Genomic DNA, 19,487 nt, shown 5'->3' with positions numbered 1-19,487 from the left:
GTTCCTATATGTGCTCGAGTTTGAGATGCGGTATTTTTTTTTTTTTTTTTTTTTCTGGCAAGCTCTCTTTCATCTGCTCTTCATTAACATGCGGAAGGTTGAGGGACAAAGAGGAATCTCAGGTCAGCACAAGCAGATCAGACAAGGGAGCGTGCTGATCTTGGCAAGTAAGAAAGAATCTCTGTGAGAATGTGGTCACCTTCTGGTCCTCTATCGCCAACCCGAAACAAGGTCAGGAGGATCACATTAGTTTGTTGTCATTCTAAGAATAGGGCAACTGCATGGCTGTATGCAAATGAGACAGTGAACAAGTGAAAAGCATTATGAGCCAGGACTCTTCACGCCAAAAAGAAGAAAGAAAGAAAAAAAAAAAAGAAGAGAGGCTCAGTGATTGCTCCATGACAGCTGATTGCAAAGATCCAGTGTTATTGGCTTGCTGTCAGCGCTCTCCTCCACACATGACTGAAACATTAATTAAATGTCAAGCATATAAGGCAGCCATAAAAGGTTTTATATGGAGAGGGGGAGATTAGATAGAGGAGTCTGACAGGATGTGACTGATAGGACTCAGAGTGGAATAGCTCACATTCAGCTGAGGTGATTTTCCTGTTATTCCTTAAAGTGCTTTAAACTCTCAAAGAAAGTGAGATCAGAGGCTTTTAACCCCATTTTATTTATTTTTTTTCCTTTTCAAGGAAACATTTGGCCGCATGCAGGTTAACACATCGAAATCTATAAAACGGTACAAAGTTCAGAGAGTGACACAGTTAATTAATACGGCTATACCTTCATGGGTGGTTTTAATAAGTGGCAATGCCCCTCCCTTTGGCGTTTAGTGTCAGTTTCTGCCATCATTCAGTGTTATGTTTGTATCGAGGCATGCTGGAGCGTAGAGTGCAAGAGGAGTTTAAGATTTCATGCATAGTGGAGCTACATGGAAATCACATGCGAACACTGCTCTGGTGCACTTTCAGGTCATGTCCCTCTGGAGGTGGAGGGCTGCTTGCCAGCACAACTCTGAGGTGAACGGCTAGCTCAACAAGGAGATGACGGACATGCTTGGCTGCCTCCCTCCCCCCCCAGCAGTCATACCTTTGTATCTTTCTGTCCTTCGTTGTGTTTGAGGTCTTTTGCAGAGTGCCAATGTGAAGCCAGCTGATACAGCCAGAGCTAAAATTGTCAGCTACTGTATGTAACGAACAAATCTGCAAGCACTGACGTGTGATGGTCACCAGTGAAAGGGGAAGCTTTCTAATCAAGGCAACGGGGCATTTAGACTTGATCTTGCAAAGCAGGAAACTTTTGTGTTTCCTGGCAAATGGGAGCATTTTTATTTGCTGAGGAAACAGGAAGGTTTGATCAATAACGCAACATCCACTGAAGATAGAAATGAATGGGAAAAAAGGAAATAATTAAAAAAAGATTTCTTTCTTCATGTGAGATCTTTCGCTGATCCCGTCTCATGATTGCCAGGTCTGACAGTTATACAGAGGCCAAGCCTTGAACTTGAATCAGCCATCATCATTACTGGGCTGTTTGCAAACTTGGCAGTCCCTAATGGTTCTAAATTAGCTCTTTACTGCAGCTATTCGATGGACTTGGCATAAGTAGTGTGGTCAGTGGTACAGATTGATCGCTCCTCTTTAATTACAGGCTGACTCACTGCTAACCCTGCTCCACTTACTGCATTTTTCCCCCATAGAAATAATAATGTAATCCCTTTCAACACTTTAGCAAATTTGCATTCTCCTGTTCATGCAGAGACATGGACACCACAGGCGTGCACACCTGCAGATACCAACTCAAGCAAGTAGTTCAGTGAATGCACGTCTTGTAAAAAGAAAAAAAAAATCAAAGCTAAAAGACTAAAGTTGTGTAATGATGAGCTTTGTGCAAGTCTGGAGTAATCAAACATGTAAGGTGTGTGTTCCAGTGGGAGAAAAATAACTTTAGCATCCAACCAGTTCATTGTTTTAATCATTAAAATGGTTTTAATACTTTTAGCTGCTTTGATTTGGCTTTTGATTCAGTGACTTCCTGGACTACAAATGTCATAGTGGGTTGAATGCTCCAAGTAGTCGTGTTTTTTTTTTGTTTTTTTTTTTTTCTTGCATTGGGAGAAATCCAAATGAACATGTCCCAGTTTTAATCAATCTGTCAGATTAGTTGCTTTGTTAGATTAATTTTTACTTGAAATAAATCCAGTCCATTTGCCAACATAATAATTACAAACCCTGCCTTGGACCCAAAAACTAAAAAATAAATAAACAAATAAAAGTAGAGGAGACGATGATGTCAGAAAATGTGGACTTTAGTGTGATCATTTACTTTTAGTGCAAAATCAAAGATATCCATAAATGAGGCGAAGGCATATTGATGTGTAATTAACTCAACAGAGCAAGGTTGTAAGCCCGTCACCTCCAAGAGGGGTCGGAATGAACCCTGGAGCCTTATAAAGCTGCCTTTTGCCCTTGTGATACATATGAATTCTCCCAACATAAAAAAAACATAAAATTCCCCACCACAAAACATAAAACCAGAGTTTATGAGAGCAAGCTGATTACACACACTGTAGTTGGCTGAAAAGTCTGCCTCAGATTGGTACTGCTGACGGTGGACCCGCTGGGTTCTCAGGGGCCAAACCAATATTGTGGGAACTTCTCCAAACCAGCCAATGGAATCCTACAAACACTCTGGCTTCCCAGGATTGCAAGAAAACAGAAGGAAAAGCAATTTGGAAGCAAAAGAATGAGAGAGGGCTCCTCGTGGGGTGGCTGGATGATGTAAAGGAGGGGAAGTCTGGCAATGTGTAGCTGCTGTAGCGCCGTGCTCCAACAGACGTGTCCAGAGAAGCAACGAGCTTCCTGACTGTCCTGTCTATTTCAGAAAGATGCTCACACGGGCCGCCTGTCACCCCCACCACGACAGCTTGCAGAGTTTCTGATGGATCAGGGAAAAATAGAAAACAAAAAAAAAAAAAGAAAAGAAAGAGAGTACCACCCAGCACAGGTGGATACATCAAACATGTGTGGCTCACTGGCCCAGATCAGCACCACCTCTTTGAAAGCTGTCATTGAACATCTGTTTGAAAGTACAAGAGTCTTTGCACACATGCAAGTCAGAAAGAAATGCGCGTGTAACAAATCAACTAATTCACATTTGAGAAAAATGGCAAATGGTACACGCAAAAAGTACACAAAAGCACCATAAGAACACAAACACGGCAACTAGAAACAAACTGACAGAAGAAGGGATATAAAAGAGTCAAGCGTTCACATTATTTAAAGAAATGCTCGGTGGGGGGGAACAGTTAGCTTTGGGTGGCAATGCCGCCACAATCTCCATGAACGGCGCCAAGTGAAAGGAGGGAAGGAAAGATGAAGATGAAATAAGGAGTGGGGAGATGCCAGAGCTGTCAGAGACATGCAGCACTTGCTCCGTCACAGCGTAGCCATGTGCAGCCGCAGAAGCTGCTCTCCACAGATTGGGAGGGTGCTGACACTGCCGCTCCCCATCCGGCTGAGCTGTGCGCTTTTACTGTGGATTTATATATATTAGTGTGCATGGGTGTGTGTGTGTGTGTGTGTGTGTGTGTGTGTGTGTGTGTGTGTGTGTTTATTTGAAAGTCAGGAGGCGGTTTTGGCTCACTGATTCTAAATCAAAGTTAAAAATATCATAGAAAAATCATCTTATATTTAGGTTTTATTTCCACTTTCTTGGCCTTGTAGTTTTAAAAGTTTCTTCATGCAAATCAACCTTCTGATAAAAGTTGCTGTAATATGAATTCCAATCAGGTCAACACCTGTACACAGTCAGCGCTGTTGTTTTCTTGCAGATGTATTCACATCAGTTCTCCTCCTTCAGTTGAAATGGAGAAAGGGGAGGGGTGTGTGTGCGTGTTCATCCTACATGCAGTCTGTCAACCATAATCACGCACCTGTTCACAGCATCTCTGATATCATAGAAGTAGTTATCATCCCATCTCGCGTTGCAGACAAAATGGCATAAAAAGCAGCGTAATGCGCCCGTTACAGTCAGACTTTCTTCTAAAATGACTGCTGTTTAGGATACCTTATCTCTGCTCACAAGTGTAGAGATGCTTGGCTATATCTTAAATCAGCTTTTGCATGAGACAAATTGGTTTATTACACAGTAGGCCAAGAAATTTAATATGGGTTTCTCAAAAAAATATAAAACCATTTTTAAGCAGAACTGCACAATAAAAGGAATAAAAGGATATTTGAATAGTATTTCCTGAAATAACAAAATAAGAGACAGCATTTTGCCTTTCCAGTGGATTATAAGTGTAAATTCCAGTAACTTCCTAAACAACTGGCGACGAAAGATTGATCCGTAAGAACATTTCACTGAGTAATCTAACACAAAACCAGCTTTAAATTTTAAATAATTGTTAAATAAACATGAGCTGAACTGGAGAGAAGCTCATGTACAGATGCAATTTTCAGTTCAAATCTCTTTATAGCGACACAGATGATCATTTTACGGTCTGTTTTGGTGGAGGCAAGTAGTTGTTTGTAAGTAGAAATTAAGCTGATAAGCCTCACAGACTATTTAAACAGATGCCTGGTTGAACTGTGTGTGTGCTTCTGCAGCTGGATATATTTAGACATTTGGTTGCATGTGACTTATTGCTCATTTCTTGTTCTCCTCATCAAGAAATTTATTGAAAAATGCTAATAATGATAATGAAAGAAATTGGACAAGTGAGGCTGATGTATTTTTTGGCAGCACTACGTGACTTTTACAAAGTCTCCAAACTTGTCAGTTGTTACGTACAAGAGATAATCAAACATTTATTTCACATTTGATAGTTGTGACGCCACTACTTTGTGCAAGAGTGAGCATAAATGTCCCCACTAGCATCATTAAGTACGATGGAGTGCTTCTCGTTAATGAACAATACATTCAATACATTTTTATGCTTTAAAAAAAGAAAAAAAATATAAACTGTTGTTTGTGACTTGACAGTACAAAGCGCTGTATTAAAGTATGCACATTTAACTGTAACTTACAACTATATTCAAATTAATCTTAACCATTTTAAGCATGAATAATAAAAAGCAATGCAACATTTTTGAAGACAGTTATTACCTCTACAGCTATAATGATACTCTTTTGTTTATTAGTGATATTTAGAATTTATAATGATTTATGATTCATTTTATTATATTACATAAAATATTTACAAAATAATATATAATCATCCTTATATTATGTAAATCTTTTATAAAATATTGCTGCATCATTTTCTTTTCCTATTTATCGCAAAGGCAAACTTGTGTAATTACATTATGTTTAATTATATCATATACAGTGGGGCTCCAAAGTTTGGGCACCCCTGGTAAAAAATTATTTTAATGTGCCAAAAAGAAGCTAGCAAAAAATGGAACATCTCCAAAAGGCGTCAAATTACAGATTAGACATTCTTATAATACGTCAGAAGAAGTTCAATCGTATTTCCATCATTTTAACTTTTAAAATATAGAAAACAAATTATGGCAAAAGTTTGGGCACCCTGCATAGTTAGTACCTTCTATTCCCCCCTTTGGCAAGTATGACAGCTTGTAAACACTTTTTATAGCCAGCCAATAGTCTTTTGAATCTTGTTTGAGGTATCTTCACCCATTCTTTCTTGCAAAAGTCTTCCAGATCTTTGAGATTTCTGGGCCATCTGTGACGCACTGCTCTTTTAAGGTCTATCCATAGACTTTCAATTATGTTGAGGTCAGGAGATTGTGAAGGCCATGGCAAAACCTTCAGTTTATGCCTCTTGATGTAATCCACCGTGGATTTTGAGGTGTTTTTAGGATCATTATCCATTTGTAGAAGCCATCCTCTCTTTAAATGCAGCTTTTTCACAGATGGCATTAGGTTAGCATCCAAAATTTGCTCAAATCCCATTGAATTAATTTTTCGTTCTACTCGTGACGTTCCCTGTACCACTGGCTGCAATACAACCCCAAAGCATAATTGATCCACCTCCATGCTCAACAGTAGGATAGAGGTTCTTTTCATTAAATTCTGTGCCCTTTCTTCTCCAAACGTACCTGTACCATTCCAGCCAAAAAGTTAAATTTTAACCTCATCAATCCACAGAACTTGTTTCCAAAATGCGTCAGGCTTGTCTATATGTTCCTTTGCAAACTTCAAATGCAGATTTTTGTGGTAAGGACGTAAAAGAAGTTTCCTTCTGATGACTCTTCCATGAAGGCCATATTTGTACAAGTACCTCTTTATAGTGGAAAAGTGCACCACAACTCCGGTATCAGCCAGATCTTCCTGGAGGGATCGTGCAGTCAAACTTGGGTTTAGACTTGCTTTTCTTACAATCCTGCGAGCTGTTCTGTCTGATATTTTTCTTGGTCTTCCAGATTTTGCTTTAACTTTCTCTGTTCCCAATGACCGCCATTTCTTGATTACATTCGGAACAGAGGATATTAGCATCTTAAAATACTTTGCTATTTTCTTACACCCTTCTCCGGCTTTGCGAGCATCAACTATTTTCAGTGTTCTTGCCAGCTGCTTAGAGGAACCCATGGTGCCGATTGTTGAGGCGAGGTCAGATGAGTCTGAGCATTTAAAACCTTTGAGATTGACATTGACTGGTCTTTCCAGACTCTAACTGTAAACAATCCAGGACACTGTCAGGTCTCTGTTGTCAAATTGGGGGCGTACAAGGTACTAACTCTGCAGGGTGCCCAAACTTTTACAGAAGCCATATTTTGTTTTCTGTTATTTTGAAGGTTTAAATGATGGAAATAAGATGTAACTTTTTTTTTTTTTTTTTTTTACATGTTATAAGAATGTCTAAACTGTACTTTGATGCCTTTTCAAGATTTTCCATCTTTTTAAAGCTCCTTATTTGCACATTAAAATAAATTTTTACCAGGGGTGCGCAAACTTTGGAGCCCCACTGTAATTATTTATTCTCCAGTGAGTGGAAAGGCATTGGATGACTCACTAACATCCACTGAAGTGGTTTATTTACAAAAATAGCATCCTCGTTCATGAATTTGCAAGAAAAAAAACTCATAAATAGGTGTCCATGATATGGCCACTATGCATGAAAGGGTTAAATATGACGTCATACCATTCGGTAGCAAGCTGGTGAAAATCCTTGAAGTTACATGATGTGTTAAAAACCATAATAATATAACAGAGGTAGGCAACTCTCCTCGAGCGCCGCAGTCCTGCAAATGTTAGGAGTTTCCCTGCTGCAACACACCTGATTCAAATCAATGGCTAATTAGCAGACTTGTGCAGAGTTTGATGTGAAGCTCTGCACAAGTTTGCGAATCAGGTCTGATGTGTGCCAGGTGTGTTGCAGCAGGGAAACTCCTAACCTTTGCAGGACTGTGGCGCTCGAGGAGAGTTGCCTACCCCTGCAATATAATCACACATCATAAAAGTCATCGTAAAAATGCTCTCTAAACTAACCTAATCTCATATCAGTCTCCTCCTGAGTCGTTCTGCAGCTTAAAAGCAACATAGAGAATGACATTAACGTGCAACGTGAACAGTTTCTGCCCCGTATTCACAATGTAAACTTAAATTCCTAAGTGCCTTTTTCTCCTTCTTTTGCCTCGTTCTGTCTTTTTTACGCTGCCCTCAAAGTTCATTTTCATTACCAAAAGGATGGCAGTGTGATCCCTGAGAAATAATGAATTCAGACTTATTCACAGAAATGGCTGATTCAGCTTTGGCAGTTGGGAGCAACAATAACAAAAGATACCCTTGGGCTTTTGTGCACATGAGTATTGTTGCTGAAGCGTGGGTCCAAAACATTAACAATGCAGGAAATGGAAAACAAATATCTTGTGCACAATGGTTCATTCCAATGGCATGCTATCAATTATGTTTGTCAGAAAACCTGCATCATATTGTTTTGTTTCTGCTTTCCATTGTGGCAGATGCTGAGGAAGGTCTTTGAGTTTCACTGTCTGCAACAACTGCACATAACTCTTATTGTAATTACTGAAAAGAAAAGTGTTGTACAGTCAACTTGAGTCAAATGTAAATATAAAACTGCAATCAGACAAAGTAAAGAGCATGCTATGAAGACAAATAAACTGCATTCATAATTGTGATTAATAGTTTATATTTTATGTGTTAAAATATCATTTACATATTTTTAACTGAATTAATTCATAGGACTTTTATTATTGGATGCTATGTTGAATAAATGATTGTCATTAGGTTTTATTTTAAATCCATATAAAAACTGTAACATTGCTGCTGAATCTCTATTTGTCTTCACAAGTTCAATAAAATTGATCACATCAATAGGAAACTTCTAGATAGCTTACGCTCTCTTCTAGTATTTAGTTCTATGTTCATACCGACTTAAGTGGAGTTTTTTATCTCGTTTTCTGAATCCTTCAATCTTTTGTTGCATTTAAATGATTTTTTGCTTTTTAAAGAATATACCATATTTTCTCTGTGTGCCTTTTTCTATTTAAAGTACAACATGAAGCACCTCTGGGAGGACAATATATAAATAAAAGCTTTTTTTTTTTTTTTTTTTTTTTTTTTAAATGAATGTAACAGCCATGAACTAACTGCTTTGTTTACTTAAAGTAAGGTTGGGATTTCAAAATATTTACAGGAACCTGCCAATGTCAGCAGTTTGATCAGTAAAATGAGCTGCATATGAGCAGAGCTGCAACAGGTTCATGGAAAATCATGAAATCCTCTCGATTTGAACCACTTTCAGTGTTATATTTGTGAAAAGTAACAATTTGCCTGCTTCAGTGATAAATATAAGGACTCCAGATCAGCTGCAAATCTGTATTAACTCTATTGATCAATTAAATGTTATGACCCTTGTTTGGTAAGTCCCTGATGGGTGATTTGGAAACTAATCCAGAGAAATCACTTGGATTAAACATTTCTTCATGCAAAAGCTCTCTGCTTTGGTTTTTACCTTCATTCATTTCCTTTTATGACTTCTTCAGTTTGAGATGACTTAAGTTCACGAGTAATAATGAGTTTACACAGTTATCAAAAGAGAGACAGGGAGCGAAAGAAAGAGGAATATAAGAACAAATCAAAGAATCCAAGATACAAAAAGACTTATGTAAGAGACTAATCTACTAAAATGACAGTCAAATAGAAACACCATCTTTAATTATAGCATAAAGACACATTCTGATTTGGGGAGAGGATTACCACTTTGCAGATTAACAAGAAAAAAAAAAGGACACCTGAGAATAGTTTTCCAGCCACAGACATTAATCAAATGATGCTGATCTTTCTCCCCTTCATTTCGCTGTTTCTTGACCTAAGGTATAACAATTAGAGCAAAGATCCAGAAAGGCAGCAACTTGCTGCAAGGTGTATAATTAACCGTGAGGATATTTTTTTTGGGCCCCCAGACCCTGCAATCTCCTCCTTCATAACTTATTCGCAAGACCTTGATTCTCCTTTGGCATCTTGGGTTTAGCCTGCAAAACGGGCGAAGGACCGGATGGTTTAATATCGCCGTCTGATTAGTTCCCAGTGTTTTATGATGAGGAAACCTCGTTAGTGTTGATACATTTTGACGCCGCCAGCGATATTTACCTCTTTTCTCTTACTTTTCAACAGCTCGTTGAAGCGCAAGAGGTACAGTGAAGGCTTTTTGTTAGTTTTGTGAACATAAGCGGGTTAGCTAAGGTCACCGGTGCTGCATATTGGGTTCAAGCAAGCCGCATCCCTTTCAATGAAAACCTCAAGTTGTTATTAAGATGAAAAGCAGAAAAGTGGAAAACGTACCGTTTCTGTTGTTTGGCAGTGATGTGAAATGTTTGTCTTATTTCGGGAGTCAGGAAGTCAGGAAGAGAGAGATTCCTCTGATATGGCACATGAAGAGTTTGGGCTGATATTGAGTTATGAAAGATGGAGGAGAGAGTTTTACTGCAGATTTATTCTGCTGTCAGCTCAAAGAAGGTGAGGTTGCATGTGTGTGTGTGTGTCTGTGTGTGTCAAAGTATAATGTGTATGTGCCTTAGTAGCTCTGTCTGCATGTGCAGTGTGTGTGTGTGAGTGTGAGTGTGGTCGTAGCTGTCTACCAAGCTGATAGACACACTCTGTCACCACTGGCAAGTAATTGACAGCTTGAAGTTTGCAGTGACACAGGCCTTGCATATATTTCCTCCATTACCTTGTATGTACGTCAGCCTGGAGTTCACTTTGGCAGTGCTTTCACAAGTCATCTAGCTTGGCAGGGGATTAAACAAACACCCTCTGTTCTGGCTTTTGGGGAGAAAATGATAAACTCTCTCACCCTCAGTAAGCCAAATCGGTATAAGAAAAACTTCCCTCCCCCTCATTTGTGATTCCTCACATAAATACAGCACGGTGCTGCTTAGTTGTTGCTCGCACACATACATCAAGCATTAGCAAATAAGACTGTTGTTTTAAATATTTGGTGCAGTCAGCGTCAGTTAAGCCTGATCAGAAAACCACAGTGCGACGTGGAGATGAGACACAAACCAATGCAAATTAATAAGTCACTGTATTTGCAAGTCTTCAGTCATGGTAACATCGCTTTGTCAAATGACAAGTGTAATGGAGAATCTTGGAAGTTGAAAGGAAGAAATATCTCAAATTTGAAATGAAATACAGCTATGTGAATGGTTAAACAGTGGAACTGATCCAATCTGCTAGCAGCGGTCCGGTACAGATGTGTGGGTCAGCCGTTTTCCAGCCAGTTCCCATGCAGTAGGAGTGATGTTACAGCTTTGGACCTGCTAGAGAACTGGCTGGGAGTGGATGGTCAGGAAGTAGGCAATCATTCTCAGTAAACAACTCTTTGATTTGTAAGTTTCTCTTTTTTTAACCGTGCCTTTTCTTAAAAAATCTGAAAACATAATAATAAACATAATAAAGACAAAATAAAAGAAGAAAGGAAAGTGCAGTCACGACGGACATTTTCAGCTCGCTGTGGCAACATCCATAACTACTCACTTATAACCATCGGCAGGGGGCTCACCAGCCAGAGAAACGTTATGCCACAATTTGTCTTACTCTCTCTCTTCTTCGCTTGCTTCCTGCTCTCCTACAAATCGTTAGTTTCACTTTTCATTAGGCCGGATCAATAAGGCGGATCAGTCGCTGGTGGTGTGGAGTGCATGGCAGACACCCCATTCAGTCTCCCTGCTCCTCTTATACATTCTTTTCTCTTGCTCTCTTTTGCTCGGTCATGGATTCCAGCTACATTTTCTCCTCAGCAGCCATTTAGAGGAGGCTATGAAGGGAAGTGGGAAGGCTGAGGGGGGGCCAAGCCAGAGACAAGATGAGCCACAGGTTGGAAGATCGCTGCACAGTAAGACACAAATGGCAACTCTAAACGAAAACCCCCTAAAGTTTAATTAAGAGCCCGTAACCTTCAAGCCTTAAAGACATATTGAAAATGGAAGCTGCATTCCAGAGGATGGAAACTTCAGCATTAACATTCATACATATTGTAAATGTCTACTAAATGTAAGCACTTATTCGGTTATTTCTGATTTATTTTAAACACCTTTAACATAAAGATACTTGTCATAAGCTGCAAACAGATGCACCAACAGAGTCTGATAAGATTGCAGTTCCCTGGATATTTATTTCCTTGTCTTGTTCCCAAACTAAAGTCAAAACAAAGAAGGCTGACAGACAAATCAAAGTATTGGTCATTTAAAACATGCAGCTGCTTTGTGCATGGGGCCTTTTCTCCATAGCTGCAACACTAATCCCACTGCCTGCATCTCCACAAGGTCATCCCTGATTGATCTGATCAGTTCAGCTTCTCAGTTACACATGCGTAACTGTATTTAAGCTATACTGTCTTCCCACCCCCCTCTTGGATAAATTTGAGATTATTCATGCTTTATTCAATACTTAAAAAGAATATAGGTTGTTTTTGTACCTACTTGTCTATTTTCTTTGTATTTTAAAAGTAAACAAGGTCATAAACTGAGGCTGTTGTTGGCGTAAAGCTGCAGGAATGTTTGAAGGTCTTCTTGAGCACCGGTATTGTCAGTTCTGAGAGATTTTGTTGTCTTGTTCATTGTACTGAAATACAGAAGTTTACTCTAATAAAAATCACACACAAATCCAGGATAGAAAAAGGCATGTTCTTGTGATGTGTCCTTCTGATGTTTCAGTGTGTTTTTAAACTTGACAGAACCACATGCACAGCACACTAAAAAGAAAAAAAAAAATGTGGGAAGTTAGTTAGCGACCGTGAATTGCATTGAGCCGCAGTGATTGGATCAGGGTTTTCACTTGAATTGGAGTGTTTGATGTCGATGTTTGCTCAGTTCGGACTTACCCAGCACAGTGAGTCGGGCTGGACGGGACCTCATGGCCGCCTGGACAGCCTGGCACTCGAACACGGCATCATCCATTAGCTCCACGCGCTGGATCCGCAAATGATGCTCCCCTGAACCATGGTCGCCAATCACCGTGTAACGCGGATAGCCTGCAGTGCAAATACATTTGTTTATTCTAAACCACCTTCAAAACCAATACAAACACACAAAAACCTGCTCATCTGCCTTTAGGTAGATTTGTCATTTTGAAGCTTTTCATAAGCAATATGTGCTTTATTGTCATGTACTAACAGTTGTGTTCATGTTTCCATGTTTCAGTAGTGCTGTGAGCACATTAAGTGAGCTGCAAGCAGATCATTTAAAAATGGGGAGGGGGATGTGGGTTGGTAGGGAGTATGGTTACATTATTGGTGCATATTGTGAAATTGTTTGTTGGGTAATACCTTTTCATGCATATCTTTATTACAGCACTCTTGGCAGTGTTAATGAGCAGCCGAGGAGATTGCGGCATCCTGCAGGATTATGTTTTACTGCAACAGTAAACAGGAACAACTATAGTCTGACTTGTTTCTCCATCAAATGATTTATAGTTTAATAATGGAGCAAATCAGAAAAATGTCCAGGAGACCTGAGAAAGTCAAGGAAGATGGTTTTAAAGATATCCACTTCACTATTATCAAAATTTCTGTTGCGCTTCTGTTGCACTAAGCATCTGTCCATGGGGGGGAATAAATGGGAAGAACTATCTGTTTAACCAGAGAGCACACAGTTGGGCATTCTCAGAATTGCTCATCTCTGAAGGTCCCTTTTTATTTCTAATTTTTTTTTGTTTTATCTTGCTCCTTCTTTATGATTATTGTCAATACAATTGCTGAACAGAAATGAGAATTTATGTTCATAAAGAAAGTAAAAAGAAATTAAAAAAAAAACTACACTTAAAAAAAATGTGAAGTATTTTAAATGACTTTTTTTTTTTCCAGTTGTCCTTCTATAACTGATTGGCGATGAAACCAAAGAATTGTATTGAATTTTACTGGAGGACAAGGCCAGACATGTCACTAACCCTCACTACAACTTTATACATTGTTGAGTGAAACCAAACTTCATACTTTGAGCTTGCTAACTTGTCAGTCGGCTCCCAAAAGAAGTATGTTGTTTATTGTTTCCAAATATTGAGGGTTAAGACTGATTAGTCCAACATCTAACTGATATGCACTGATTTTACTAATTCTTTGTTTTCACACCCAGTTTGGGCAGCTCATAAGCCCTTGAATATGTCTATTGCCATCGTATGCTCTTGGTCCAATTACTGACTGTTGCTTTATTGAATCCAGTAGCTTTTAATAGAGCATGAAGTAGGCCTCATTATAGGCTGGTGGGGTGAGTTCCAGCCGATTAAGCCACTTTCTGCATTTCATCCTCCTACGTGAAGCCTTTAATCTTAAGGGTCTATACTGTAGGAGGAAGGAGGACAAAAGAACGACTTAACAAAAATATTAAAGCTAGGCAGAACATAAACAGTGGGAGGCAAAATAGGTGGTGAGACAACTAAAATGAGCAAAGAAGAAAGATCCATCGGGTGATGTTTTGAAGGAAAAACTCGTCTCCTCACTTTGACTTTGACATTACTCGCCGTAACGTGTCTACATTTTCAAAAAGCAGATCTTAAGTAAAACAGATTGTCACTGCTGCGGGGTTAACAGGGACCTGATCACAAGTAAAAGCTTCCATTAATAACCATTGAGAACAGGCTCTCTCCTGTTTCATGCGAAGAATGATGCCAAAAGTTGAGGAACCCCCATTATACACACAAGGTCACCCAGAGAACCATTTTACTTTGGTTTTATGTGCATTGATGAGATCCAAAGTAATAATGCCACTGTGGATCACAAGGGTAATGATCATAGCAGAAATCTGAACGCACGTGAACTTGAGTTGACTCCATTCTGCATGCCTTTGCTTAACAGCACCAAGCAGCAAAACAGAACATACGTCACACTCAGTTTGTTTAGCTTGTCTTCATGGTAGTGCTGCATCAGCTGTGTAAATTTCCCTTTCACAAACAGATGATTTTTGCCAGTTAGCTCATCTGCATCTCCAGCCGACTAAGGATAACATAACCGAGTGAGGATGTGGCTCTCTTCCAGTCTCACCGTGATGCATTAGTCATATCCAAAAAAATGAAAAGTCATTTGCATTTGTGATGGATTGTAAATGATAAGACGGCTATCATCTCGTTTTCAAAGAACACAAACATACCGTAATGTGTTTTGCCACCTTATAAGCACCTTGATCACGCATTTTGTCAGTATGATTGAAATTATGCGAGCACACATGAAGACTGATCACCTCTGCACATGTGATGTGTACCTACAAAGGGCCATTGATCTTAGATCTCAGCACATTTCAAAGACACAATGTGTTACCCAAAGCAAACAATGTAAAATAGGCCCATTAAGGAGTAATGAATCCATCAGGGAGAAATGGATTTGTCTTGAGGCTGAATCAATGGTGTACGTGCATGTGTGTGCGTGCGCGTATGTAACTATACAGACACTTGAGGCATGGCCTGGTGATTTATGGCATTCACCTAGAACACGCTTTGCACAGTGTAACCACCAGGGGATAGAAACAGGTTTGCTGCACCTGAGAAAAGATGACTGGTGTTCAGTTTGTTCTCATGAGAGGCCGGAGTGACACACACGTGCCTCCAAAGGTCTGCCATCGGCCTCTTTTCCAAAACGTATACAAACACATCCCTCTCCTTCTCATCCGGTGGCGTACCAGGAGAATTCCGTTATAGCCGCCGCCTCCATTGTTGCCGTCGTCATGTGCAGCAGATACATTCCACGTCATGCATATTCATGACATTGATTGGTATGTTGAGCCGCTGTGGGGCTACTGCACTTTTCTTTAATTAGAGTGGAAAAGCGTGACACAAAAGGGAATGAAGAGGAAATTCAGGGACAGATAGGAATCATTGGCTTTTGTGCTGTGATTTCTCGCTCTGAATGGTGAAAGAGTTCTCTTGGTTTAATCACTGCTCCCGTGAATGGAAACAGGTCCCAGGCGGAGCACGCTGCCAGTGCAGCTTCTCTCTATGAAAAGCCGAGCAGACCTATATTATTGAAATGCTCCGTGCGACATGTGATTCGTTGCACTTTTCATGTATACAGCTGCCACTTTCCTTTCATTGTGTACATCTTGCGCTGATGTACCATCGCTCTTTTGCTGCTGCATGTGTTGCATGTTTAGGTAGGCAGGAGTGATAAAAGAGGACAGCTGTGGAGCGTTTACTTTGAGAAAGTGTCATCTGTCTCAATAGAAGTCACTCGACCTCTGTCCATATGTCTTTTTTTTTTTTTTCCTGCACCCAGGTGGCTACTCCTTTTCATAAAAGTCCCCATCCTCTTTTTAACACTTCAGCTCTTGTCTGAGAGTGAATGGATGTGAAGAGGGCCAGGAATACTTCATCCTGTCCATGACTATTAAGCTATTCACAGATGTATCATTGAAGGGTGATCTACTGTCGGCTCCTCGAGTGTTGCAACCCAATGTTCTTGTTTTGTTTTGCTTTTTTTTCTCCCTCTTATGCCTTCCCCTGACTTTTCACATTGTTGAAATAAGATTTCATCTTGATCATCTTGTCATGTTAAATCAATAAAAATAGAAAGTGATAAACATCTCAGCTCGGTTCCTGGCCACTATAAAATTGTACTTTCTCTCCCTCGTTCCCTCCTTCCCTGCCTCTTTATTTCATTCTACCTCAAGCAATCATAAGTACTCTCCCCATCTACCTTCTCTTCCTCCAAAGGAGACTTGAAGGCTGCAGGACTATTGTTTACAGCTACCTCTCAGCCTCCCCTGGGCCTGATAAGGACCTGAAGAGAGAATAGGATGGCTTTACAGGGGCTCTGTCAGCCACTGAGGTTTAATTACAAGCCCAATCTGCAACAGAAAGGAGTTCACCAAAGGTCAGAGGGTAGAAAACCCTCAATCCCCATCGCAATACATAACAGTTTTTAATCACTCACGACCACAAGAAGCATTTGGGTTTTGAAAATGGCCACAGTTGTGCCATTGTGCACTAAATTGCATTTAAATCCAGAATTTTCAGTGCTTGCAGTCTGGAGGTGTCTGAGGCAAACCTCAAAAACAAAGACTTTGCCAACAACTTAATGCATTTTGCTTTGTACTGCTTGCTGAGTACACATTTATATGTATTTGGGAGAATTACTGTAAACTATGTTGTGTACAAAAAGCTTTACTTAACCCTCATTTCCTTTCAATTTTTGAAATACTTCTAAGGTCTTCGTGCTACAATTTTTCTTTGGATGTTGTATTTTTTTCCATTCTCTGCCATTATAATCCCACAGTACTTGAACCATTAAAACTGCTAGATTGCAGACAATCAAACACACTATCACTTACATCATACAGCATTTCTCAGGAATAGTGGAGTGGAACTCTGTGGGTTAATTGTCATCCATAGTTTACCATTTAGGGGATCAATGAAAGTTTTCCAGGTATTTATATCCCATCAAGGAGGTCTAAAATCCAGCCTTCTGTCAATGTGGAAATTGTGATGAAGCCACTTCCTGTCAAACTTTTGACCGTTTTTCAAAAAAAGTTTGTACGTTGACTGTCTTTCAAGTGTTTGACCTTCATTTGAAAAAATCAGAGAAGAAAGTGAACTAAGGGTGCATTCACATCAGGGTAGTCCACTGGACTCGGTCCGATTGGGGACTGGGCTCAGTTGTAGGGGGATGTATCCATGCAGAGCGAGATCGTATCCACCCTGCACTTTGGTCAAACGAGCCAAATTTTTATAATAATATATCCCCATTCCCACCAAAGGTGGTGCTGCACTAGAATTTAGCAAAAGAGAGGACAAGACCCATGTAAAGAAGAAAACTCTGTTACAAGTTAAACATGGAGCAGAAAACTATCGCTGTTATGTTTTTTTTATTTATTTTGTCTTAAGCAAGTATACTGCAAAAATACCTTGCAACAATGGGTGCAGTATGAACAACAGATGAGGCAGAGGACTATTTACACCATTGCTATGTATTTACCTGCAATGCAACGCTAGGTCAAATGCAGGAAGAGACTTTTTTTGCAGCCCGCTTCCTGTATTTGGTCCGCTTGAAACGGGCCGAGACTTGCATTTGTAGGTGGACAGAGTCTTCTTCTTTGGTCCGAATCAGGATATGTTTGGCGCATTCACAGCTCCCCAAACAAAGCGGACTATCTGAGCAAACGGAATCGGATTCGAATCAAAAAGGCTGATGTGAATGTGTCCTAAAAATAGCAAAAAATGGTTTAGAGTTTTATGAGTTAACAATGTCTACAGATTTATTTTCCCATAACATCTGTTGCTGCTGTTTTTCTCCAGTTCTTTTGTAATTTTTCCCGCCTCAGTGTTTTATTCCATTTTCCATCCTTAAGAATTGTTGAGGATGAAGCTTTTACAAACAGTAGATGAAAAAACTGAACGATGCATCTTTCATGTCCTGCTGCAGGGTTTTTATTTTCTTTTAAAATATATTTCTTAAGGTCAATACCTTTAGATACCATTTATCTGTTGCAGAAACATTTTCAGACCTACCACTTATTTTGCCCTGCGTTTGTCGAGTTAACTTATTTATAAGTTTCCCACAATTATATAATTTTATAACTGTCACTATGTTGCATAAAAGATCATATGTTTATCCAACATGCTGCTGGTGTGTCTGCCAAGGGAAACTAGTTTAAACTTTTGTGTGTTATTTATAATGTGGGGATGGTTAATCCATTTACTGAAAAGCCTTGAAAAGCTGGTGATTCACAGTTTAGTTATTAATTAATAAAAACAAGCAAACAAAAACAATAACAAAAAAAAAAAAATCCTCTGAAAATAGTCAATTACATGGGACTGGAGTGGGCTGGATTGAAAACGAATGAAATAAATAATAAATCAATTCATAAACTTTCATAGATCAATTTAAAATTGAAGGAAAATTTAACTCCATGAGACCAAAACACAGAAACATGGGATGACTTTCACAAAACACGGTACAGAACCAGACTTTCCTGTGGCCTTTTCCTTCCAAAGGTTGTAAATTCTTACTTGGAGGGGTTGATGTGTTGCCTTGAATTTCAGCAGGGTCATGAATATGTATAAAGCCACAGTCGGTATGGCAACGGGCCACTAAATGACAGTGCAGCAGTCACTTTACTTCAAATTAAACAATTATCCATGAGGTGTGATGAAATTAGTGGAGCACCAGTTACTTATCAGAATGCCATTTAGCAGCCTGAAGCGCCAGAGAAAGACCAGTAAAACTTCTGTTAGCCCCTTTTTAATTCCTCTTTTTTTTCTTTTCTTTTTACCAAACACAAAGCAGAACACATAAAGCATATAGTCCTGGATTTATTTTGGATTCTGTCTGGTAATACACTGTAATAAAAAGATTTCTCTTGTGGGGAAGTTTTTCTTCAGCACACTATTATGGGAGCTATTTTCATCTGTCAGTGATATCATGCATTTGGCAAAGGGTAGCTTGTTGACATGTGGAGGCGGGAGATGACAAAAGCATCCATTTGAATCTGACAGTTACATATGAGAGTGTTATTAATAAACAAATGATGATAAATGGTGCTTCATACCAGAAAGGTCTCTGCCCACTCCTAGCGCCAGGCCGTCTTTGATCCACAGAACAACGCCATGGTAACCGGGGATGGTGCATGGTAACGTCACAGGCTGGCCTGCCACTACCACCAGGTCCTGTGGCTGCTGGGAAAACATGCCATCTGCCCCTTTAAGGAAAACAAAAACAAAAGAGGGATGTTAACTCAGATTTATGTTTTTTTTTACAATAGTCAAGACAAGAGGGGAAGAAAAGTTCAAAATCCTGAGGAGAGTAAGGCGTCTTTTCAATCTTTCAGTGCTAAATGAGAGTAATTTCCATCCATTTAACTCAAACCGCTAGACATGCTCATGCTGAAAGAACCTGAAGGTGTGATACACAAATGTGGCACATCATATTACTATTCATGATACAAAGACAAGATACAGCGCTGGCATCAGAGTGCAGAAGTAAGACTACAGCAGGCTAAGAGACAGCCATCACAGCTCAGCTGGGCTCATTTATGAAGGATGTCACCGTACAGATGGGCTGGGTCCATACACAC

The 19,487-nt window shown here is 39.6% G+C and overlaps 1 protein-coding gene across 1 annotated transcript in view; it reads right to left on the bottom strand.

Moving 5' to 3' along the window:
- Positions 1–19,101, bottom strand: part of kirrel3b (kirre like nephrin family adhesion molecule 3b) — a gene marked incomplete at both ends in the record, with an annotated part of 58,866 nt that extends 39,765 nt beyond the window's left edge. Inside the window, 2 exons of the mRNA XM_079246907.1 lie at positions 12,314–12,463; positions 18,963–19,101. Of these exons, the coding sequence (XP_079103033.1) occupies positions 12,314–12,463; positions 18,963–19,101 (289 nt within the window). The remainder of the gene's footprint in view (positions 1–12,313; positions 12,464–18,962) is intronic.
- Positions 19,102–19,487: the final 386 nt, after the last annotated feature.

This window comes from Telmatherina bonti, assembly GCF_933228915.1.
Source record: "Telmatherina bonti genome assembly, chromosome: 9".
Lineage (NCBI taxonomy): Eukaryota > Metazoa > Chordata > Actinopteri > Atheriniformes > Telmatherinidae > Telmatherina > Telmatherina bonti.
The sequence above is the reverse complement of the archived record's forward strand: the minus strand, read 5'-3'. Positions and strand labels throughout refer to the sequence as shown.